Source organism: Conger conger, chromosome 17 (genome assembly GCF_963514075.1).
Source record: "Conger conger chromosome 17, fConCon1.1, whole genome shotgun sequence".
Lineage (NCBI taxonomy): Eukaryota > Metazoa > Chordata > Actinopteri > Anguilliformes > Congridae > Conger > Conger conger.
The window spans coordinates 19,628,983-19,653,939 of record NC_083776.1 but is presented as its reverse complement, the minus strand read 5'-3'; the positions used below and the strand labels follow the sequence as shown (position 1 = coordinate 19,653,939).

Sequence of the window (24,957 nt, the reverse complement as noted above, 5' to 3'; positions counted from 1 at the left end):
TCTTTTATGTGGGGCATATTGTCTAGAAATGTGGTCTCTCTGGTAAATCTGGTATGCATTGACTTGCATTAAAGATACAGCTATCAGAAGCTGAAACTGCAGTATCTGGTGAGAATTGATTTTTGAAATGTCACTGTTTCCGTTATCCCTCCTGATTGGCTATCTCTGTTGAGAAGCAGTGCATTTTGGGAAGTGGAATAATGAGTGTAAGGGAATGTATGTTCAGTTAAGTGAGAGCAACAGACCATGAGCCTGATGCATTGACAGTATACCACTAATATCCATATTCGTTATATGTTTGTGAATATGTCGTCATTCCTCATGGACAGCTGTTGTGTACTGTATGTTGAGTAAGCTGGCGTAACCACTGGTAATGTATGGCTTCAAAGGCATTTTTCTAGTGGGGAAAATCCCTGCAATTGTAAATAGCAGGGTTTGTTAAGAAGCCCGTTTTATTGCAGCAATTTGCAGTCGTGAATGCATGGACGGAAACATGAGTCACCGTAATCAAAGGCTAGATATCCTGTAAGATAATATTTTAGACAATCTGTGGGAACATTTGAGTCATCAGTCCCCACTGAGATGCTGAGGGGTGAGCGTATCCTTCTTAAAATGGAGCCCTGTTCAGCACAGTCCCTCTCTGAAAATCAGTATGTGAAAATATTATGACATACTGCAGGTCAAATAACTACTTACACCTCCCCTAATTTTCAGCCTCCGTGTCAATTTTCAGTTATTTTCAAAGAATTTTTGTTTTTTTGCCCGTAATTGAGTGTATTGTCACCCGCTTGACGACAGAAAGCACGAGCACGTTATCTGGAGTAATTGCTGCTCTCTCTGTCACGGTGCTCCGCTGAACTGTGGAGATTAGAGCGGTTCAAAAATACCACTCTGCCTCACTCCTCCGACTGTGCTGCAGATGGCCAACGCTCGCCCCAGGAACGCCAGCTCCAGATTGAAGGAGATGTAGTGGTTTGAGCTCTCTCTCTCTCTTTCTTTCTTTCTTTCTTTCTTTCTCTCTTTCTTTCTCTCTCTCTCTCTCCCCCGCTTGCTCTCTCTTTCTCTCTCCCTCCCTCTCTCTCCCCCTCTCTCCCTCTCCCTCTCTCTCTCTCTCTCTCTCTCTCTCTCTCTGTCAGAATGGGGCATGACGGCAGTGTCTGAAGCTGCTGCTGGGGCAGACATAGAGCAGCGTTTGTGCGCTGATGTCTGAGGAGCTGACAGCCTCACAGAGAGGGCTTTCTACAGCCATACTTATCACCGGTGTCTCTCTCCCTTCTACTCGCCCCATTATCCTCTGCTCTGTACTGTCTCTCTGCAGTGGCTGGGTCAATATTGTTTTTGTCGTTTTTAATTTTTGTAAGCAAAAGCTACATACTGAATTCAAGTAACCACTCTCTGCGGGGGCACTGTCTGGCTAGGTTAATTATTTATTTGATAATGAAAAGAACCTTATAACTAAAACCCTCTCTCTGTCTCTTTCCCTCTGTCTCTTTCTCCCTCCCTCATTCCCTTCCTCGTTCCCTCTCCCATCTTTCCCTTTCCCCCCCTCTCCCCACCCTCCTTCTCTCTCTTTCCCTCTCCCCCTCCCTTTTTCCCTCTCTCCCTCTCTCCCCCTCCCTCTCTCTCCCCCCCTCCCCCTCCCCCTCCCTCTCTCTCCCCCTCTCTCCAGCTGGTACCGGCTCATCCAAACGGGTGGTGACGGTTCAGAGCGGGCCCCTGATCCGCACAGAAGGCTCCCATGTGACCATCTGGTGCAACGTGACTGGCTACAAGGAGGGGGTGGAGCAGGACTTTGAGTGGTCCATGTACCTGCACACGGCCCCCGACCGCGAGATCCGGATCATCAGCACCAGCCAGCCCAACTACGCCTACAGCGTGTACGCCCAGCGCGTCAACCGGAAGGAGATCTACGTGGAGCGGCTCACCGGGGACTCCGCCCTCCTCCACATTTCCAAGCTGGAGGCCAAAGACCAGGGCCAGTTTGAGTGCTACACCCCCAACACGGACGGCCACTACCTGGGCTCGTACAGCGCCAAGACCAACCTGACCGGTGAGCTGCAGCCTCTCTCTCTCCACCTGTGTGTGTCCCTGTATGGCTGTCTCCTGTTTGTGTTCGACTACCTGGGACTATATAGCGTAGTGCCAACCTAACTGGTGCCACCCCTTCCTCCATATTGTCCATGCACAGCAGTCTTGTACATGTAACTCTTAAGACCAGTTTTAGCCTCTCTCGCTCCATCCCTGGTCTGTGTATATGCATATATCCCTGTTTCTTCTGTCCATGGTCCATGAAACTCATTTCAATCTTCATTGCCTACTTGGCTCATACTGCACCAAGACCAACCTGACCGGTGATCTTCAGCCTCTCGATGCACTCCTGGTCTGTGTTATATCCATGTAGAGCAGTCTCCTGTCTGTGTAACTCTTTTATTCAGCTACCTGGGATTGTATAGTATAACACCAAGACCAACCTCATTGGTGATTTGGCCTCTTTCCCCACCCCCCGGTTTTTGTATATCCACATCTCCTGTCCCTGTAACTATTTTAATCAGCTACCTGATTTTTTTTCAGCTACATAACGTCAAGAACAACCTAACCAGTGAGGTTCAAACACCCCCGTCCCCTGGTCTGTGTATATGAATATACAGCAGTCTCTTGTCCGTGTCACTCTTTCCGTGGCTCTATTTTGCCAGCGATAACCCGCTGTCGTGCATTCCTCATCGGCCCAATCCTCGCCATCCTTAAACGGAATGAATCTGTTGAACACGGGCGCCCGGCGTTGAGTGGGTAGAGTTGCGTACAGCCGGTCGTGAGTCATCAGGAAGTGACCAGGCTGCTCTGGAAGACACAGAATGTCATGCGGAGAGCCACCTGTCCTCGGCCGTGAACACGCCATCGTTCCTGCCGCCCCGGCGCTTCCCCTGGGGAGACTCCCCCTTCGGTCCGCGTCACAGTCTTCATTTTAGCCCTACGTTATGGAAATATGGTTACGGTTACTCGTCCCAGAGCCAGGTTATTGTATTTTTGTATTCAAAATGACTGATAACTTGCTGACACCTAATGAAGGCTTACACATTCAGAAAAAATGGTTATTTGGCTTATATCCATATAGGAACCCTTTTTGCATCATAGGTGTGAAGTGTGAATGCTCCCAGACAAAGAACCATTCTGCCCAACGAAGAACACTCTAACTAGATAGGGTTCTACTATGGAATGGAATCCATTTCTTCTGACCGTATACAGGTGTGAATGAAGAATACACTACGGTCACACTGGCCTGGATGAAGGGGAGAGTAAACCTTCTGCAGGGTGGAATATAGGGCCTTCTGCAGGGTGGAATATAGGGCCTTCTGCAGGGTGTAATATAGGGCCTTCTGCAGGGTGGAATATAGGGCCTTCTGCAGGGTGGAATATAGGGCCTTCTGCAGGGTGGAATATAGGGCCTTCTGCAGGGTGGAATATAGGGCCTTCTGCAGGGTGGAATATAGGGCCTTCTGCAGGGTGGAATATAGGGCCTTCTGCAGGGTGGAATATAGGGCCTTCTGCAGGGTGGAATATAGGGCCCTCCTCTCAGGGCTCAGTGCAGGGTCCATGACAGGTTCTACAGGTTTAGATGAGGGGTAGCCTGATCCCTCACTGGGGTGAAGGCTCCTATGCGACTCTCTCTGCAGAGCTAATTAAGGCGAGTGATGCAGTACCTGCTGAACTACCTTACCCACGGTCACAGAGCACCCCGTCTGGATGTGGGCTTGACCCAGATTGTGAAGAAATGGCAACGCTTTGCAATAAGGTTCCATGAATTGTCAGGAACTAATGTTAAAAAATATGATACAAATTATTAACCTTTATGTATACAGGGTAAGTTGACTGAGCATCCATGCTCTTTTGCAGCAAGACCCTGTTAATGCCTAACGTGCATGTCTTTGTGCAATACCATATTGGTATTTTAAAAAAAAACGCAATGTGTTTATTCAAGGTTAACTGAATATATGTTTATCAGGTTGGGTAATGTATAAACAGTCCTACAGCTAATGCAGTAGTTAATTTCACGCGTATTTAATGTATGTGTACATCATTAATTAATGTTAACGACAACATCAGTTCATGCCAATTCATGTCACCTTATTGTAAAATGTTCTGCAAGAAAAATCTGGAAAAGGTGGAATCATTCTGTTCAAATCCTATTTAAATACCCAGCATGTGATAATGAGACACACTATTTCTAAGAAAGGTTTTTGGCTCAGTCTAAACCTGAAATGTTTATTCAGTGCACAATCTAGTTATGCCGCCTCATTATTTATTTTTCATTTTCTGCATACTAAATAAAGTCTTCCTCCTGTACCCAAAATCTAGTCAAATTCAGGTAAACAAGGTCATACAGAACAACCCTCTATCCTTTAAACAGAGGGGGAAAGTCCAGGGTTCAATAAGTAAAAGTCTTTTTTTTTTTTTTTTTGGAAAAGTCAACTTCTGTTTCTTCCACCCAGGAACCCAGCCAGCTGATTTCAGTAATTAGTTCTACCTCCTGGCTGAAGAATTGTTATCCAGCTGACTGTGTAATCCTGCTTTGTGAAACGGTGCTTGGATATTGACTGGATTGTATTAGGTCTGAAATCGCAGTCAGGAGGTCCCTGGTGATGTGTGAACATGTCTGTGTGCTAGAGGAAGGCGGTGCCCTATATACGAGGTGAATGTATGCGAGGAATGTGGTGGCTGATGGGTATAGATTGTATTTATAGATCTAAGTGCAGAGATGGGGTGGAGTTAAGTTCCACACATGGTACTGCTGACCTCTTAACCCAGTGCCTTATGGCCTGGATCTGATTACAGGGTAATAGTGCTTCAACCACCCCCCCCTATTCGGCAGCTGCACACACTCAGACATACATGACATGCCCCTCTTTGGGAAATACATCTGAAAAATACAGCTTCGAATAGTATACAGTATCAGGAGAGACCGTCAGGTTTAACCAGCAAAGGGGAATTTCAAAGGGGAATTTACATTTATTTTTGCTCTTGCAAACAAACAAAAAAACATTCACGTCCTAACAATACACACATTTGTTACGGTTGAAGTGAAAACCAAGCGGTTATACAGTCTGAGGTTTTTGCTGTTAAGCACATTTTAGGTAAGGAACGCGTGGACTGTAGTTGTTTGCAATCGGGCCTGTAGTACGGTCCGCTGTTCTTTTCATTTGCTGCGCCATTAGCGCTCGTATGGTTTTTCACCGTTTAGGCCCTTTTTAGAGCTGCCGTTTTCAGCCCTGCTTCTCCCCATGCGCTATAGCTATGCACAGCTGTACATGAGTTTTTGTCTGTTTTGATTTGTTGGCGTGTACTGTGTGTGTCTGACTGTGGGTTCGATGAGTTAGAACTGCACGCTACTTGGGGTTCTGTACCTCTTGAGGATGTGATATTGATCCATAAAAGTGTGTTTGTGTGAAAGTCTACAGTTGTGTGTGTGTGTGTGTGTGAGTGTACGTGTTTGTGTGCATATGTCTGTGGGTATGTGTGTATGTGTGTTTCTGTGCGTGTGCGTGTGCGTGTGCGCGCGTGTGTGTGTGTGTGTGTGTGTGTGTGTGTGCATGCGCGTTTGGGTTGGCGAGGCGTTTAGCCTGCAGACACTTCCCTTCTTTGTCTGGCCTGTGCTTTGCAGAGATCTGTACTGTACAGATGTGAGTAACAGGATGGACAGAGACAGGGACTGTGTCCATGGGGATGCGGATTCCAGCAGTATGTAGAAGCACGGCGTGGTCCAGATATGGTGAACAACTACGGCACCAAGATGGACACAAATGCAACGTGACTGTCCTACAGGAAATTACAAAGCATTAGTCATAATAGTCATTGTAAACTCTGTGTTTCTCACGCCATTTTCTATCCGTTCTTCCAGGCCAAATAACCCATATCTCTCATCAAAACGGAGATGGGATTGCGAGGGTAGGGACTTCCTGCTTGGCTGATAACACTTTGCTCTTGCGTAATTGCTGAATCTCCCACTGTCCCAGGAAGACCTTCAGAGCCTCATTCTATTAGTTTGAATCGTCCTGAGGTGGTCCTGTTCCGGCAGACAGTTCTGCGTTATTGGGGCAGTAAAGTATGCTTTCACACAGGAACAGTCCAAATGGCCATTGATGTGAGAGAGGGTGTAAGTCATAATCATAGACATATCAGTGTCCTATGTAGTGACATAATCACTGGTTTCAGCACTCACCGACTGGTTGAGTAGCTCCCTCAGGGTAAAAACACTACATTTGTTTATCCACTAGATGGCCAAAAGGCACTTATAAGGTGATTCACACAAGGGTACTCGCAGTCACTGAATGTGTACCCATTCTTGTGTTTTATATTCTCTGTTCCCGGTGATTTATGTGAGGCATAACCTCAGCCACTGCAGATTTAGGAGCTGAGTTCCACCAGGACACCTGGGCCCAGTTACCCTGATCAGCGCCATAAAACTCCATACACACTTGGGTAACGATGACACTTGAGAAAGTGAAAATCTCCCGGGGCCTGATTTATCAACGTACATGTGTGTGTGTGTGTGTGTGTGTGTGTGCACGTGTGAGTGTATATCTACTTCTAAATTCGTCCTTGGTACAAAATCAATCACGCCTAACTGACATACGCAAGTTTTTAGCATGAGGTAAGATGGTTCACAGATATTTGAAGATAGGCATAAAACAGACCCCCCTTCCCCCTAGCCTGGATATCCATATTTCGTAATTTAATCTTTGAAGTACGGGGGGAAAAAAGTAAGAAGATAAGGTATTATATATAGGCCTATGACACGAGGATAATGTAATATTCTGATGCTGCATCATCTGTAAGAAAGATGAGCCAATCGGTGGAAAAAACCTGAGACCGAAATAGAGCTCTGCAGAGAAGAATATGAAAAGCGTGATATTTTGCAGCCTTGTGTGTGTGAACGCTTCTTTTTTTTTTTTTGCCCGATGCACTCCATGCTGTGTGCTAGACACAGAGTGAGAGAGTCACGGTTATATTTCTGCTTACCTTAATCACACCTGTATCTTGTGCCTCACGCTTACCTCATGTCAAAGTTTCCGTAGCTCCGCTCACAAAGTTCCCCCCGGGGCGTTCCGTATGTTTTCGCTGCGGCGGATTACCGGGGGTTGCCGCGTTTACCGGGGCGTAGCAGGACAAAACTCTGGCCCTGCCTGCGGCCCCCGTTTCTCAGGAAAAGGCCTCCGCTCCCTCAGTCATAACGCAGAACTGCCAGGCCAGCGTTCTCGCCGGCGTAATGTGGAAAAACAAGACCTGTAGGAAACGCATTTCAGCCGAGCTGGAGACCGCGGGAGACAGTCATCGTGAATCTTAGTCTCCTGTTACGGCAGCGCTGTGTCACTGCGCCCTCCTGCCGGAACGCCAGCTTGTCAGCCAGATCTGTGGTCTCTCCGGAGATCCCCTGAGCCACACCGTTTCCTCGCCTGCTGTGTGCCTTTATTGGGTTTCAGTTTCAAAGTGCCTGCACTGTAAAAAAAGACACACCATATCTACCCGATAAAATTATGGTAACAGATCAGAAGTATTACTATTGAATAAATATAGCATAATACTTTTGATTCAATTGATATCACGCCTAATATTATTGATGAATCTGTTAAATTAGCTTCATTTTATTGAGTGTTGTGTATTTTATAGGTGTGTCATTTTTTACAGCGAACCAGAAAGAGAGACATATTCATCCACGATGCCGCGGGTGCTAGCCCCAATATCAGATTATACCCCCCTTCCGTGCGGTAAATTGTCCGCCACTGAAATGACCCCTGAGGCTGTTTTATCACCTGTCACTCAAGGGCTTTTAAGGAGGTAAATCAGTGGGCGGGGCCAGTAATTACAGTCGGGCAGAGAGCTGAACGCCCGAGCGACAGAAAGCCGTTATGAGCGTGATGAGCAGTGAGCACACAACACAGCATCCAGCTGCTGTAGCCTCATTTAAAGAATCAGCACGGAGCCCAGGATCCCATTTAAAATATGTTCCTGCTTCTAGTCGTAAAAACGAACAAACCCCGGGTTTTATTATTCTGCTCTGAGAACTGCTTGTAGTACAAGATGAGCCGTTGTCGCACGGGAAAGCTGCTTTCTCCTCGGTCCTTTGTGTGTGACGGTTTGACTGGGTCCTGTGCTGTTCTGCAGTTGTAGGCTGGTATAGTTTATAGTGTTTGGTTGTGCGGTTATAGTGTTTGTATATCTCCCTTGATGTATCCTTTGCTACTGCTCTCTGTTCAGAAGAGCCGTGTACTGTAATTTCGATGTCGTGAAGCGCGTGTTGGGGGTGTGGGGGTGCTGATATGGCGTGTAAAGAGTGTTGTTCTGTTAGAGTGTGAGGAGGCTGTGTTGGTGTGCGAGGCTGTGTTGGTATGTGAGCCTGTGTTGGTGTGTGTGGCTGTGTTAGTATGTGAGGCTGTGTTGGTGTGAGGAGGCTGTGTTAGTGTGCGAGGTTGTGTTCGTGTGCAAGGCTCTGTTAGTGTGAGAGGCTTTGTTAGTATGTGAGGCTGTGTTGGTGTGCGAGGCTGTGTTAGTGTGCGAGGCTGTGTTAGTGTGCGAGGCTGTGTTAGTGTGCGAGGCTGTGTTAGTGTGCGAGGCTGTGTTAGTGTGCGAGGCTTTGTTAGTGTGCGAGGCTGTGTTAGTGTGCGAGGCTGTTTTAGTGTGCTAGGCTGTGTTAGTGTGCGAGGCTGTTTTAGTGTGCGAGGCTGTTTTAGTGTGCGAGGCTGTGTTAGTGTGCGAGGCTGTGTTAGTGTGCGAGGCTGTGTTAGTGTGAGAGGCTGTTTTAGTGTGCGAGGCTGTGTTAGTGTGCGAGGCTGTGTTAGTGTGCGAGGCTGTGTTAGTGTGCGAGGCTGTGTTAGTGTGAGAGGCTGTTTTAGTGTGCGAGGCTGTGTTAGTGTGAGAGGCCTACACTGTCAGAGATATGGCCCAACCTGTGGGGGTAAACAGACTAAAGCTCTCAGAGGGAGAGAGAGGGGGAGGGAAGGAGGGGGGAGAGAGAGGGAGGGGGGGAGGGAGATGCTGTAATCTTCAGCAGAGAGAGAGACCTGAAGACAGAAATGGAGAGAAAAAAAGAAGGTGGGGGAAAAAAGAAGATTGCAGACTAGCGAGAGAGCGATGAGAAAAAGTGAGAAGAAAGGAATAAAGAGGAGGAGGTTGAGGGGTAAACAGCTGTGAGGGCCACAGAGAAAGAGAAGAGAGTCTGGCAGAAGGTGTGAGAGAGCAGGGGAGCACCCAGGCTAATATCCGCTAAGAGTGGGAGCGGAGAGGCAGGGCGGGGAGGACAGAACAGGGAGGGAGGCGGCAGAGAGAGAAGCCCAGTGTGAGAGATGAGAGGGACCGAGAGCGAGAGCAAAAGGGGCATTATCTTGGGCCAATTAATTTGGAGCATTTGGCTTGTGTCTGGCATTTGTTTATCTGGACCAGTGATTTTTCCCATCTTCCTCTGCATTAGTCACACTGTACAGGGCCCTGACCTTTTCTCTCTGATTGGTTTGTAATTAGTTTTGTTGTGCTCGCCTGCTGTGTGATACAGAGATAATGTTGTCCTGGCCGTGTCCGTCTGATTGGCGGGCATTCGCGCTTCGCCGCGACCGGTAAGAGTCCGAGACAGATTGTTATCTCCATCTTCGGCGATATGCAATTTCCCCCGCAGTGCCATTACTTCATGCCGGCTTCCTAAATTGCGTTATTGGAGATGTGGGGTATTAAAGAGGCTTCCTCAGGCCAGCGAGAAGGCCATTTCTGAGCTTATGAGTGTTTTTGGTATTATTCTGACACTTTATTTTCAGCAGTCTTGCTTCCCTGTGTTTAGTTGTTGCCAGGAGAGTAACAACGGATGCTACTGGGGGAGTAACAATGTGCGTGAAAAAGTCACGTCACTGCAAGAAAATATTACTCTATTTCTGACAGAGTAATGATGACATTACTGCTGAGAATAACACTATACTGTGGGTGGGGAGCATGGAAGTCAGACTGTTTGGGGAGTAATAGTACTGTATTACTATTGCCCATACTGTACTACTGTACATGGAAGGTAAGAGTGATTCTTCTGCCGGGAGAATATTTCTGAGCCGAAGAATATTTCTGAGCTAGAGGTGTTCTGCCAGGAAGAATGGGGAAAATTCCAAGCGCTCTTAGCAGGCTACAGGAAGAGTCTATAATCTGTTATAGTTGCCCGAGGAGTACTAACTGACAGGGTTCCCAAACTTTTGCACGGGGCCTTTTTCCTTTTTTATTATTATAATTTTATTATTTCTGGAAAAAAATGAAATAAAAAGTAATCTTGTTTTAAAAATGTAAGAAATGTGTCACGTTTAACATTATACCATTGTTCGCTTCTCAAGTTCTCCAGTGTCAAGTTCGCTTCTGTTCACCAAGATATTAATTGTAAAAGGCTTTTTTTTTTTTACTTTTTTTTTACTTTTTTTTTACTTTTTTTTTACCAGGGTTGCCTACATTTCTGCAAACCACTGTCGCTAGAGCTGGTCAAACCATGTTGTGTTGGGAGCTGGTCTGAGCTGGTCTGAGCTACCAGCTGTTTCAAAACCTAGCCTGGACTGTTTTCTTTCACCAAGTGGCTGTCTTTTCACACGCTCTGCGTGTGTGAATATGCTTTCACTGAAGAACAATCGAAGGTGTCCTGTGTGGTTTCCTCTCCCTTTCAGCCGTTGGCACAGAACGCATCGACGGGCCCGTCGTTCTCTCCGCGGCTCATCCGCGCGCCTGCTTCACATCGGCCGGTCATTTTACACTGCGTGCTGAAGGACTGAGGCCCGGTGTGACCTTGCATGTGCTTTACAGAACAGAAGATGGGAGGACACTGCTCTGGATTGTTTTGTAGGGTATTAATAACCATGTAAGAAGAAATGTAATGTGTTTGGAACAGGGTCCTGTATTGTTAGAGCGCGGTTGGGAGCCCATATCTCGGCATTACCCTGCCGCGTTTCTCAGTCGGTTTTCACTCACACTCATCTTTGCTTTGAGTCTCTTTGAGACTTTGTGGCCTTGTGCCTCTGAATGTCTATGATAATGGCCTCCTCATGTCTTTGGAGAAAATGTGTGGTGTTCAACAGTCGATTCGCGCACACGCATGCATGCACACAACATGCAAACGCATGTACACAAGTAAACCTTTGCACATAACACATAAACGTATGCCGACAACACGCTTACACACACAACCCAAAATGCACAAACATGTACTCACACACACACACATACAGTATGTATACATGCATACAACATAAACGCACATACACATACACACACACACACACACACACACACACACACACATACACACGCACACACACATATGTCAATGTGCGCACTTGCAGACACATAAACAGAAAAGCAGGCCCATATACATGCACACCAGACTAACAATATGTCTCCCCTGTGACTGTGGAGAAGCCGACGGTGTAATGCCTGTGAAAGCCTCTCTGCTCTGGGCTTTATTGACTCAATAATCAGTTTTCCCTGGAGTTTGCAGTAAAAATGCCAATTCCACCTCCTTCATTGAAATGCTAATCATTCCCCTCATTATTTGGAATTGCATTTTTGTTTCATTTAATATATTTTGTTTATAGGTTGGGCTAAAATGCTGAAAATAGTTTTATTCCTTCTAGTTTCAGAGAAATAATTCACCCCCGTGTTCCGAGCGCGCTGGAGAACCGCGCGTTATTATGTCCGAGTTGATTAAATCTCAAGCCCGTCCATTAGCGGTGCTGATGACCTTCCATTGTCTCAGATAACGGAATGCCTCACAATGGAGATTAGACCGACGACTGGAAGTTTCTGCTGGAAATGGGAAAAGTGCTGTTTCTCATTTGCTGCAGCGGAATCGCACAAAACGTTATGTTTGTGTGGATTCATTTGCATTTTTTTTTTTTTTTTGGATTCAGGAATTTTATAGAATTTTTCTCAGCCTGGATCCATACAAAGGAGTCTGAGAAGCAGTGACTTATGGGAACTCATTCTGTATATACTGTATGTTATCCGGCTGTGAATGTTCACACTTTTGATACAACGTCTGGTCCCAGCTGGGCTCCACACCTCGACTCTGTTCTGTTCTGTTCTGTTCTGTGTGCGTCCGTGTGTGCCTGCCTGCGTGCGTGCCTGCGTGCCTGCCTGCCTGCGTGCGTGCGTGCGTGCGTGCGTGCGTGCGTGCGAGGGTTGGCTATGCCTAGAGCTTGCATCTGTTCAACCCACCCACCCTCCCACCCACTCCCAGCCTGTAAAACCCCCCCCGCCCCAGTCCCTGGGGAATGTGTGACTGGCCGGTCTGGCTGGTGGTCAGAAGGCACAAAATGGCCGTGGTTCCTCGGGATGAAGAGCAGCCGGAGTGAAACTCGCCTCAGGGGCTTGCGGTAGTCCAGGGCCGGGGCGGGAGAGGGCCCTGGCAGGCAGCTGGCGGTCTGGGACGGGGCCAAACCCGCCCGGGTGGGGGGGTGGGGAGGGAGTGCCTGGCCTAGTCCGGCCTGTGGTGCGCTAACGCCCGGGTAATTGGGCACAGGTGGCAGCATATGCTGCCTGTCCCCCCTCTACCCCCTCCCCGAGGCTCCAAATGGTCTCTCGCTGAGCCATGAGCGGGGGAGACCCCCCGGGGGATGTCACTTCTGGGTCCATAATGGGGTTTGGGTGTGGGGCTCTGAGGCTCTTTGTTAGGGATTGCCTGGCCCCGCACATGGGGTGATATTCTGCAGCGAACTGCTCTGCACCAATCAGATCTCAGCAGCCCATCCTGCCTCCTTACTGGCTGTGTGTTGTCCTGGCCGTGGAATTAAATGACAGGTAATTCTTAAATACGGTCAGATTAAGCCACGGTTATGCAGCTGATTCTCTGATGTGGAATTTCCACAGGAAATGGATCGACAGTGTAGATCAAAGCAGCCTCACTAGGATTAAGGAGGGAAATGTACGCTGGGATTTATCACTGTCGAACGATATGAAATCTGCATTCCCATGTGTGATGTGACCAGTAGATTTCTCAGAGCTTGCAGTTAGTTACACGCATTCTAAAAACCATGATTCTCTAAAGAATTATGTTCTCTGTAAAAAATGAGTACACTGTATCTCATAAATCATAAGTCTGGTCTGTAGGTGTGTATACTTGCTATGTAGAGATGTGGGAGATGGGTGAGTGTATTTAGGTGTGTGTGCGCACGTGTTTGTGTGTCTGTGTGTCTGTGTGCCTCTGTGCGTGTGTGTGTGTGTGTGTGTGTGTGTAGTGTGTATGCGCACGTATGTGGTATGTGTGTGTGTGTGTGTAGTGTGTATGCGGACGTATGTGGTATGTGTGTGTGTGTGTGTGTGTGTGTGTGTGTGCGTGTGTGTTTCTGTCAGCATAAGTGAGAGAGGAGAAGGAGCAGAATGCCCAGCAGTAGCTCTGAGGGGAGTTCAGTGCCTGCGGGCTAGGCCCCGCTGTCTGAAGGCGCTGGTTTGCTCTCAGTCAAACACTACACTGAAGAGTGCGTTTAGTTGCCCTCTCGGGGGCCGGTAATGATTTGTGAAAGCCAGTGGACACAAGGCCACGGGCGGCCCAGGGGGTTCTGGGAGATCGGCTGTGAGCTGCTGCCAGGGGGAACCGCTGCAGCAACCGGCACACACAAACTAGCTCTGCCTTCTCACTTTGGGTTTGCCCACGCTGTTTAAAAGTGGCTCAAATTCCCAATTTTTTCTGCTACCATTAGTGCGAGTGGGCATGTACCAGCTGAATGTTAAATTGTTGTGAGCTGAGACGTTAGCAGATGTTGTAGTCTATTTTTTAAATTATCTATACATCTTCCGTAATGTCTCCGGTTCTGGATTTGCTGGACGTGGTCCTTACACAATTCTGTATTTACCTGATCCTGCCTTTACCTGTGTACTTCTTTCTGCATCACATTGACATCTTTCCATTTCGATAGCTAACGTTAGCTACTTGTTTCAATTAGCAAGCTAGCTAGGCCTAGCATAAACCTGAGTGGAATAGTGTTATAGTTAGGTCACTAACAAGTGTACTTATTGTTCTGTTTAATTTGATACTATGTACCGTGTTTTTGTCCTTCCTGTGTGAGAAGGATTCATTTTTGAGGGTCACAGAATCATAGATTAGTAAGGTGATTGTGCTAATCCATCGCCCATGGAGACGGCAGTGCACCCCACAAAGATATTGATTGTAATGCAAGTTTAAATCTTTTATGCTTTAGAAAAAAAATGGCGGCCCCACCCTTGTTATAATCCCACAGCTCCACCTTATGCTGAGTACTGAGCTACTCGCTGCCTGTTCATGCTCATTATTTTATAACGATAGTTACAGGCTAAATAATATTTTCTGTTGCATTGCACGCGTTCGGTTGTGAGCAAAGAGAGCTTTTAGAAGCGTTTATTGTGAAGTACAGGAACGCCTCTGTTTCTCGTTTAAGGGTAAGAGCGGCCTTTCCTCCAAGTTTGTTACCATAATACGGACGCTCTAATGGTTATTTTTGTGTACGTTTATTCACAGTCGTGGAAAAAAAAAGACTCTTTGAGCTAAGCGCACCAAATCAAAACAAATTAGAGTGTGGCCTACCTCGGTGTTTAATGCTAATGCTAATGCGTGCCGCAGGCGAGGGTAGATTCCGTTAGGGGCTTGGGGGAGGCGATCGGGGTGGATACTGCGTTAGGGGCTTGGGGGAGGCGATTGGGGTGGATACTGCGTTAGGGGCTTGGGGGAGGCCGGGTGTTGGGGGCCTGTCTGACTGTAATCATTTCCCCGGCGTTCCGCTGCTGATCCGGGCAGAGCGTCCTCCTCTGTGCGCTGGGCGGCTGTGCGCTGAGAGGCCCCGCCGGCCGTCTGGAAGTCAGAGACTGAGTGGAGCGGGCTGGCTGCTCCTCGGGTTCAAATTAAGGCAGTTAATTTGCCATTGCTCAAGATTACTGCATCTCTCTCCCCCACTTTCTCTTCTCTCTTTGTCTCTCTCCCTCTCCTTCTCTTTCCCTTTCTCTCAAATTCAAATTTAAATTGCTTTATTGGCATGAAATACAAATGTACTTCTTGCCAAACCCCCACTCATCACTTCTCTCTCAATCTCCCTCTTCCTCTCTCAATCTCCCTCTTCCTCTCTCTCCCTCTCTTCCTCTCTCTCCCTCTCTACCTCTCTGTCTCCCTCTCTCTCTCTCTCTCTCTCTCTCTCTCTCTCTCCCTCTCTACCTCTGTCTCCCTCTCTCTCTCTCCCTCTCTCCCTCTCTCCCTCCCTCTCTCTCTCTCTCTCTCTCTCTCCCTCTCCCTCTCCCTCTCCCTCCCTCTCTCTCTCTCTCTCTCTCTCTCTCTCTCTCTCTGTCTCCTTGCTCAGTTCCTGCACTTTGGGTCTCTGGGGAGGTTATTTGTGTGGCAGGCTGTTGCAGGCCTTTTTTTATTTATTTTATTCTCTAGCAGGCTAAGTAATTACTGAGGGTTACCATGGTGATCCCCCCCTCAGGTTTGGGCCCGAGGCGAAGAGGGGGCTAATGGGAGGTGAGGGGGTAGGTGTGGGGGGAGGGGGTGCGCGAGCAGGGAGAGCCACACCTTTTGGAAGGCCTTTGTTCCGTCAGAAGGCCACACACGGGACGGTAATTTGTGGCTCTCCCTGCGAGGCGAGAGGGAGGGCGAGCGAGGGGTCTGAATTAGGGCTTGTTTACTCTCGTTCACACAGAGGGGGGGCTCTGTTTGAGCGCGTGAAGGCAGATGTACTCATGACTCATAAAATAAACATGCCGGCTGAAAGGATATGGGGGGGGGTCTGAAACAATGGCTGGAATCACCCTCCCCAACCCCCCTTCACCCCCCACCCCCAAATAACCCCCCCAACTGCCCTCCAAACCATCCATCCTCAATCACCCCCTCCCCATGCCCCCTTCAGCCCCCCCAAGTAAACCCCCCACCCTCCCCCAAACCCCCCATCCCCAGCATCTAATTCACTTTAATAGGTTAATTTGATTGGTTCATTAACCACAGATTTTGTGTGAACCAATCAGAGTATTTAGCATTCTTTCTGGGTTTGTGTGAGTGAACCCCAGGACTGGGGGTGGAGTTCCCCCCCTCCAGGATCACTGTTTTATGTCGCTCACATTTTCTAACACCAGCAAACATCCCTGCAACCACCAAGAACTATGCTCTGAAACCCCCCCATTTCATGATGATATTGTGAAAGAATTCAGTCATATCCTGTCCTGGGTGTTTTTATTTTTTGCCAGGTACAGTGTGTGTAAAGTAGGGGGTGAGCCAGGGGGAGCTAAGGGGAGCTCCGTCCCCCCATAAGAGGCTAGACCCCCCCCCCAAAAAAACCCCCCTGCAATAAGTGATCACAATAGCTCTATATCAGAGTGTGATTAGAACCCCCTTACATTTCTGTTTGAGAGACGGCTGTCGAACATAGCTACACACCTGTGACTTTATCCAATACAATTACAATACAGACATCACTAAATTACCAGTCAAGTTCGGAAGAGTCCATCTTTACAGGGACAGGGGTGGCCTTGTTTAGCAGGGACATGGGACACACAAGGTTGAGAAGTGCAATTGGAAAAAAAAAAAAAAAATGAACGTACACATTTATTTTATGAAGTGTATCGCATCTCCTCCCCTGTGCTTAATCAAGCCGATTAGCTGTTATCTGCTCCTGTGATTTAGGGGATAATGCTATGCTAATGAATCTGTTAGCCGTTATCCACCCATTTAATCAGATTACGCTGTAATCTTCCGCCATGCATCCAATGGCAACTCTCCCTTCTCTAATGCGCTCATTATCCAGATGATAAAATCTTTTCATGCATTATAGTAGCTTGAATCCTGATTAAACAACGGTTATGCTCAGACAGACAGAGCTAGCAGCCACCCCCGGACAACAAAACATAAACACAATGTCAGAATTATGAAAACACTAGCTGGTGACCGCGAGCGCTTGCTCGGGTAACTGTGGTGTTGTTGTTTTTGTGTTTTATTTTTTTTTCCACTATGCCGTTAGCATTGGCTGCCTCATCCGCTGCGCCTGTACAAGATGGGGCATGATTTAATATTCACCATGAACAGGGGCCTCATTCTGAATCCAGTCTGTTCAGTGGGTAGCGGAGGATACTGCAGTTATCTGAAGGGGAGAAACGATTCTTTTCGCATCTACTGCATATCTGGCAGCAGCACGGTGGTTTGAGGCTCATTTGATACCTTGGACCCTTGATGACTTAAAGCCATTTAACCAACAAATGTGTTCCATACTGTATCAGCATTATGTACAGTTTAATCTAGTCCCACCCATTTATTCTAGTCCCACCCAAGTCCCATTTCATTTAATTTCAACCCTAATCTGACTCACCTGACTCTATACTAATCAGCTCAACAAGATCTGTAGCTGTTGAATGAGGTGTGCTTTGTTAGGGTTGGATTGAACCTACAGGACAGTACGTCTCCAGGAACAGGGTTGGTTACCACTGCTTTAATGCAACTGAATGCTCATTAGATGATTTTTGTACCTGTTTGTACAGTATAGTTTAGTTTAATGTTCAAAAGCTGTTAGTTTAAAACTGTTGACGAACTGTCAATCTCGCTGCACTTCCTGCACTTGTTGTGTTTTTCAGGACTGGACTGAACTTTCTCTCTCTGTGTCCTTACTGGGGACTATACTTTGACCCTGATCTTTGCACTGGTGTTTGCTTTGTAAGTTTCGCTGGGTAAGAGTATCTGTAAAATGCCAGGAAAATAAAGTTAAACAAATGATTAAGGTGACCTCCATTACTGCAGTGCTGTGTCCACGACACAACAACTCGCATGCAGTGAAGCCCTTTGTCTGCACCACATACAGACACAGCCCTGTGGTGAACACGGCAGGACAAAGCCACTTTGTAGTCCGAAGGTCTCGTTTATTCCCACGCTCTTTTGAGTTTGCCTGCACGCAATGCTGTTAAGGTTGCACTGTTGATCCTCAATGTCTGAGTCCAGTAACGGCTCTGTGGGTCCGCGCCAGAGTCGAGCAATGCGTTTGTTTGGCGAGTGTTTATTCGCTCTGTCTGTTAGCCTTTCAGCGATGATGAACAGTGTCCCAGCAAAACCAGCAGGGTTTAAAATGTTCCCTCATTGTTTATTCTGAGCCAGTCCATCACTTTGCACACAACTCCATGTACTACCATATGGTACAGCCGTCTGTCAAAGGGCCATTTACTCAACATGATTGGACCAGAGCTGGGCGTTGGCAGCCATTTTCTAACAAGATTTTTCTAGAAGCTTTCTGGGGCAGCAGAGCATTCACGGATCTGATCAGTTGACAGGAACTGGCTTTAGCAAATGGTCTGGTGCACCAGAATGCTTCTAGAAAAGTCTTGTTCGAAAACCAGATATGAAAACCTGGGTAAAATACGACATTGTTTTGGACTCAAATACTTTTCTGTGTTCGTACCTGGTCTGACCTGGTGTAATTGAGCCAACCAAGAGGACCAGAAGTTTGGGGTTTTTGAGTGTTTTATAGGTTCCAATATACCAGATGAGCTCAGTAACGCATAGAATATCCAGAACATTACGAATTTGTTCCTGGTCTGATCATATACTGTACATAGGATTGCATTCATCAAGATCATAATGAAGGTAATTGTCTAGTCATTGTCAGAGTTATTTGGGAAAAAAAAGAATACTTGGGTGGAATTACCTTGGGAATTACTTACTTAATAATGATTAATGGTTTACACTTTTTAAACTGTATGCCGTGTACTGTACCACTGCACTATCTAGGTCGTCGGTAATAGAGAGAGTCACATGCAGACATTCCACTCTTTAATTTTAGCACATTACATAATGTGCTGTAATTGTCTTCATGCTTCAAGCAAATGGCAACAACCAACAGATCTGAGGTATCGCTTGATCTGCACACCGCAAAGAATTACACCACGACTGTTACCGTGTGATTGTCTGTGGCTGTCTAGTCATCGCTACATTCTGTGTGTATGTGTGTGTGTTTGCGTGTGTGTGTGTGTGTGTTTGTTTCTGTGTGTGCGCATGTTTCTATGTGTATGTGTGTGTGCACATGCATGTTTCAGTGTGTATGTGTGTGTACACATGCATGTTTCAATGTGTGTGTGTACCCTTGTGCTTGTGTGTGTGCGTTTCTATACGTGTGTGTTTACATGTGCACGTTTTTTTTGTTTTTTAGTCTGGGTGTATAGTGTATGAGTGTGCATGTGTGTGCAGTATGTGTGTGGGTGTGTGAGAGAGAGCGAATGGGCAAGGGAAATTTAAAAAATGTCCAGCCTTTCATGCACTCAGTCTGACAAATGGCAGCAAACAGACGGCTGGGGTTGGAGCAGCTGCCACCCCAGGGTTGGGGGCTCAGAGGTGGGGCGGGCTGAGGGCTGAGGGGAGGGGGGGCTGGAAGTGTGAGCTGTGTCCACCCGCTCCCCACACAGCCAGCGAGCGAGCTCATCCAGCAGCCTGGGAGCTGTGGTAACATCCCCCCCAGTGTGTGCTGCTCTCACAGGGGACAGGAGAGACAGCCCCAGTGTGCTGCTCTCACAGGGGACAGGAGAGACAGCCCCAGTGTGACATGCCCTGGGGACACTGACATTTCACAGGGAGAGACAGAGACACTGAGAGTGGCTGTGAGTGTGAGTGGGCGCTGAAACTGAGAAGGTCTTTTTCGCGGCGTTAGCATCAACGACGAATCGCATGTTTCAGTGTGTGCGTTCACTTCTGTTTATGTGTGTGTGTGTGTGTATTGAGAAGGGGGAAGGGGGCATTGAGTGTGGCCGTTTCTCTGCCTGCACTGATGCTAAAAAGAATGGACTTCACAGAGCGAGTGCTGAAACAGAGGTATTTTTAGCAACGTTAGCATCAGTGATGAATCGCATGTTTCAGTGTCTGTGTTCGTGTGTGTGTGTACACCTGTGCTTGTGTGTTCATGTGTATATGTGTGTGTGTGTGTGTGTGTGCGTGTGTGTGTGCGTGCACCTGCGCTTGTGTGTTCATGTGTGTATATATGTATGTGTGTGTGTGTGTGTGTGTGTGTGTGTGTGTGTGTGTGGGGACGTGTCCATAGGGACCGTGGGTGTGCGCTCATGCTAAAGAGCGTAAAGCTCACTGAGTGAGTGCTGAAATGGAGACGGCCTGTTAGCCGTGTTCGCATCGTGGGCCAGCGAGGGCGTAATTACCATGGCACTGGTTGTGAAAACAGTGACGGCTGCAGGCCAAAGCCCTAATCAAGGCCCCTGTTCCTTGGCCAGTTCCCCTCTCCCCCAGCCAGTCCCCCTCTCCCCCAGCCGTACCCGGTCTCCCCGTGTCCCTGTGGTATCTGGCCACCTCCAGGCCTGCCCGTTCACCCCCCCCCCCCCTCCAATCCCATTTGGGCAGGCTGGCGGTAATAAATCTCAGGGCAGAGGGTCGGGCGGACTCTCCGGGGGAATATTTCTCCTCATTTTCTCATTTTGGCTGCAGACGGCAAGCCCGACTCCTCGGAATACAGATCAGGCGGGATGGCAGGTCTACCGGACCTTAAAAAGGGCAGGGACTCCCTCCGTCCGTCCCGCTGACGAGCCGGTAATTAGTGCCCCATCAGGGGTCACACGCGCTCAGTGGGGCCGCAGAAGTATTCAGCCACCGTACCCCCCCGGGGGCTTTTTAGGGTTTCCAGTTTCTCCCGCTACCCCTTAGAGTGTAGGGTAGAGGTATCAGAGACCAGCTGTCCCAGTCTTGGGTAGGGTAGGCTGAAGGAACTTGGCTAGGGGATGGTTAGGGGATGAAGCAATAGTTTATTTTCTGCAGTGTGTGTGTGTGTGTGTGTGTGTGTGTGTGTGTGTGTGTGTGTGTGTGTGTGTGCATGCGCATGCGCATGTGTGTGTGCATTTGCGTGTGTGTCCGCCATCTACTCACGTGTGTGTGTGTGTGTATGCATGCATTCATGTATGAGTGTGTGTGTGTCTATGTGTGTGTGAATGATAGCTCTGTACAGTACATTCACAGATTGAGATCTGTCACTCTCCACCCCCTGGCCTTAGATACCAGTCTTAGATACCTGTGTCTTAATTGCCTGATAAATGCTCCTCATATTTACAGTTACTGATAATGCCTGAAATATTTGCTGATCCAAACATTTATTTTTCTGCTGAGTTGTCTCAGCAGAAACGTACAAAAGTTTAAATCCTGTTAAAGGATCAGAAGTGTAGAAAAGCGTGATTTCACACCTGGAGCCCAGCTCAGCCTGAGCACGTTTCTGCAGTCTCATCGCTGCCAGGGCTGAGCCGAGCAGGGAAAAGGGAACCTTTCTCATCAGAGAGAAAGATCCTGACACGGTGCTACAGGTGTCCCAGGTGCACCTGACGATAACCTACAGGTGTGTCTTTCATCGAACTGCTGGCCCCAGAGTGCTTTAGAGACAGGGATAATCATTCGTAGTTCCCAACAGTTTTCAACTGATATAGATTTTTTTTATGACTGTTTCCTAATTCTCCAATGTCAACATCATCGGTGTTATCGCAGCCTCAGAAACAGCAGTGCACTGATGATGATAATTCCACTGGTCTGGGCATGTTTGGCAGCAGCCCACCGGACAAGGACCGAGGTCAGGATGAGCCTTGTGGAGGTCCGTGGGCCTTTTTCATGGTATCTCCGGGTGGTGGAGGTTCGGCGGCCATTTTGTGAGGCACCTCCGGGTGGTGGAGGTTCAGCGGCCATTTTGTGAGGTACCTCTGGGTGGAGGAGGAGGTTCGGTGGGCCTTTGGAGCGGTATCTCCGGGCCTTTTGAGCAGTATATCGGGGGGGTGCCACGACGGGTGTAGCTGTTATGACATTAGTAACCGTAATGTGATTTACTCCTTCCATGGAGTTGAGCTCTCTGCTCCTGCTCTCCCTCCCTCCCTCTCCTGCTCCACAAGCTTTCATTAGATGGTCCTTCTCACTGCAGAGCCTCCATTAACGCCCCGCTGATGGCCAGAGCTGGGTGTCCCCCCACTCAACCTCCCACGCCGGGGGTCAGATCCGCCCCGTCCCACCCGCTGACCGGCTGCTGCGTGGGTGAGCTCTGTGCCGATTCATTACCAGGAGAGATGAATAACGGCCATGAGTCAGGAAAGTGTTATTGCAGACCAGCGCTCTGAAGAGCTTGCACACTATGACAGCGGATGCGTTGGGCCGTTGAGAAATAGAGATGGATTGGCATTCACCTGAAAAAGTAAACATTTATTTTTGCTGTGCGCGAATGGTAACGCAAACAAACAATACCCCACTTCATAAGATAGCGCTTGAGTGATTGAAATAACTCCTGTTCATGTACATAGGAAGACCTTCCTCTTTTATATGGCAAAACAGTGTATGTACAGTATAACACCATGCAACTCTTCATCTTTGTGATTTAGAAGTAATCTTCCTGTATGCTTATGAGCCATTTGGCTTTTCTGTACAATGTTCAAATGTTTTACACAGTCTTAACTTTATCTTGAGTTCATGTCATCATTTCCATTCTACTGCCTCAAGCTCCCATAGTTAATTGCTGAGTCATCAGGCATTTCTCAAGCATCTGTGAAACGCTGGGGACAAGGATTGTATTACGATTCAACAATCAATGTCACATAACCTTAAAAGGGAATATTTAATGTACTTAAATTGAAAATATATATTTTTTACAATGAATCACACTCTAAATGGTTAGATTACTACCACAAGTAACAACATATGGATTGAACTGAGCCTGACCATCTCTACTCCTTTATAAGGACATTCAAAGTGTAAAATGGTGCCCAGAATTCCTGGCGGTGTGTGTGGCCGCAGCGGTTGTTGAGACAGCGTTATGTCCTCCTGGCACACTGTGGTTGGCACAGGGCTGTGGCTGGAGCTCCCAACTGCAGAATCTGCAGGAGGCTGCCAAGGGGCACCACCTGGGAGTTCAGGCCCCATGAAAAGATCTCACATTGGGCCCCACCACCCCAGAAAATCATATCTTCTAATATGTTTTGAGGGCCCCTGTGAGTAAGGGCCCATAGAATCATAATTCCTGGAGAAACTACTTGGTGAGTTTTGAAAATATTCTTGTGTGAAGTGTAGGACATTTATGCCTGAAGTTACGTGCACACAGGTGAATTGGAGGACATTTCTCTCTGAAGTTATGTGCACACAGGCAAATTGTTGAGCCGTCTACCTTGCGTGTGTTCATAGTGGGCGATAAAAAACCCGCTCGGCGTGCTTTGCAGTGTGACGCATCACAGTTCCGCGGTTCTTCCCGCTTCCGTGCCGTTTGAAGAAGTGACTTGTTATACCCCGAATTTAGCCGTAAGTCTCTCTGTGGGACGCAGTCATAATTTAATTTATTTTCCATTGTAGCTGATAAAACCTTTCTTTACGGCCAGCCACGGCACTAAATGAGAATTTAGAGACACGGGAGGCGGCTTTACGGCTGACTGCCCCTCTTGGTGAGGTGAGAACAGGACGTCTTTCTGCTTCAAATCGTGCTCTAAATCGTGAAATCCAAACTCTCAGTCTGGCTGCTAAACTTATTACAGTTAGTCTGCTGAAAGAGACATAGTAGTGGTCATAATAATAATTTTACATTAAACTGTTCGCTAGGCTGAGCCGGATCATTGTGGTTCTAGGTGGACAATTTTTCCACAGGTTTTTACACCATTAAGGTCGGTAGTGGATGTTACCCTTGTCAAGCTAGTTGAGGATAATCATGAATCTGTAAAAAGTAGGCCATTGTATGTGGCTACAGCATTGTTTTTTCTTTCCATACTGCTTACTAGTCATTGGTGACGAAGTGTTTCTTTGTGACTACAATCAACATACTAGTATACGTACTTAACATGCAAACTCTAGCTTTGAGTCGAATATGGGTTATTAACCACCCGATCGCAAATGGCCTCACGTATGTTGTATGTACGTATGTTTGTGGGGTATAATATTCGGTTACCTGAGATTGAAGGTTTGCGTCGCCCATCTCTCGAGTCTCTTGGAGGCTCTTGTTGACACTGGCATTTACAGCAGGAGCTGCTGAGGGGCTCCAGCAGCCTGGAGTGCTGTGCCATGACGTCACCGCCCTGGCGTTCTCTCCGGCAGCGGGGAGACCGGCTCCGGAGTAGGAGGTGAAAGCGGAGGATCGTACGGGCGATAATTAAGCGGTGAGAGCCGGATCAGCTCACAGCTTGCCGTAAACAGGCAGGTAGGTGAGCAAACGGGACTCAAATGAGGGAGGAGGTGGGAGAAGAAGGGGAGGTGGAGATGAGGAGGATGGAAGCCGTTACACTACAGAGATATGGAGCCAGGTAATACAATATCACTACAGAGCCATAGTGCTAGCTGGAGATGAGGCCATTACACTACAATGCTGTGGGGCGAGATCGAGATGAAGCCATGACTTTGGTTTATTTATGCAGGCAGCCTGTAGCTTAGTGACCCGGAAGGTTGGTGGTTTAAGCCCCGTTGTAGACACGATAAGATCCACACAACTGTTGGGCCCTTGAGCAAGGCCCTTAACCCTGCATTTCTCCCTTGCTTAGTCTAATCAACTGTTAGTCTCTTTGGATAAAAGTGACAGGTAAATAACAAATTGTTATTATTATATTTTATTTATGGAGTGTGACTTGTCCCCTCACAGTGGTCCAGCCAACAGAAACCCAAAGTCAGTATTCAGATCCACTCCACTCAGTGAGATGCTGTAGCTGCTTGTAGTTTACAGGCTTGTGGTTGCCATGTTGTTGTCACACCCACCAAACAGCTCTAATCTTCAGCATGTCTTTGAGCTCTCCAGTCTGCAGTCACTGTCATGTTTTCCCTCTTTCTGCATCTACTTCCCTGAAGTCACAGCCAATCAATATTTACAGATCTAACCTCAACCAAATGCAAATCAAAGCTTTTCAGTTCAGGCACTGTTAAAAACAAAGCACATTTTGCCTTATTCTTCCACCAAACCTTCGGCTCTGTCTGATTGTCTCCCTGACTGACTCCCTGTCTGTCTGACTGACTGACTGACTGACTGACTGTCTGTC

General features: G+C 47.6%; 1 protein-coding gene across 2 annotated transcripts in view; it reads left to right on the top strand.

Moving 5' to 3' along the window:
• The window catches only part of igsf3 (immunoglobulin superfamily, member 3), a 136,126-nt gene that overhangs the window by 37,043 nt on the left and 74,126 nt on the right, over window positions 1-24,957 (top strand). For both annotated transcript variants that reach the window (XM_061227003.1, XM_061227002.1), the window contains exon 3: window positions 1,670-2,050. In XM_061227003.1, the coding sequence (XP_061082987.1) occupies window positions 1,670-2,050 (381 nt within the window). The remainder of the gene's footprint in view (window positions 1-1,669; window positions 2,051-24,957) is intronic.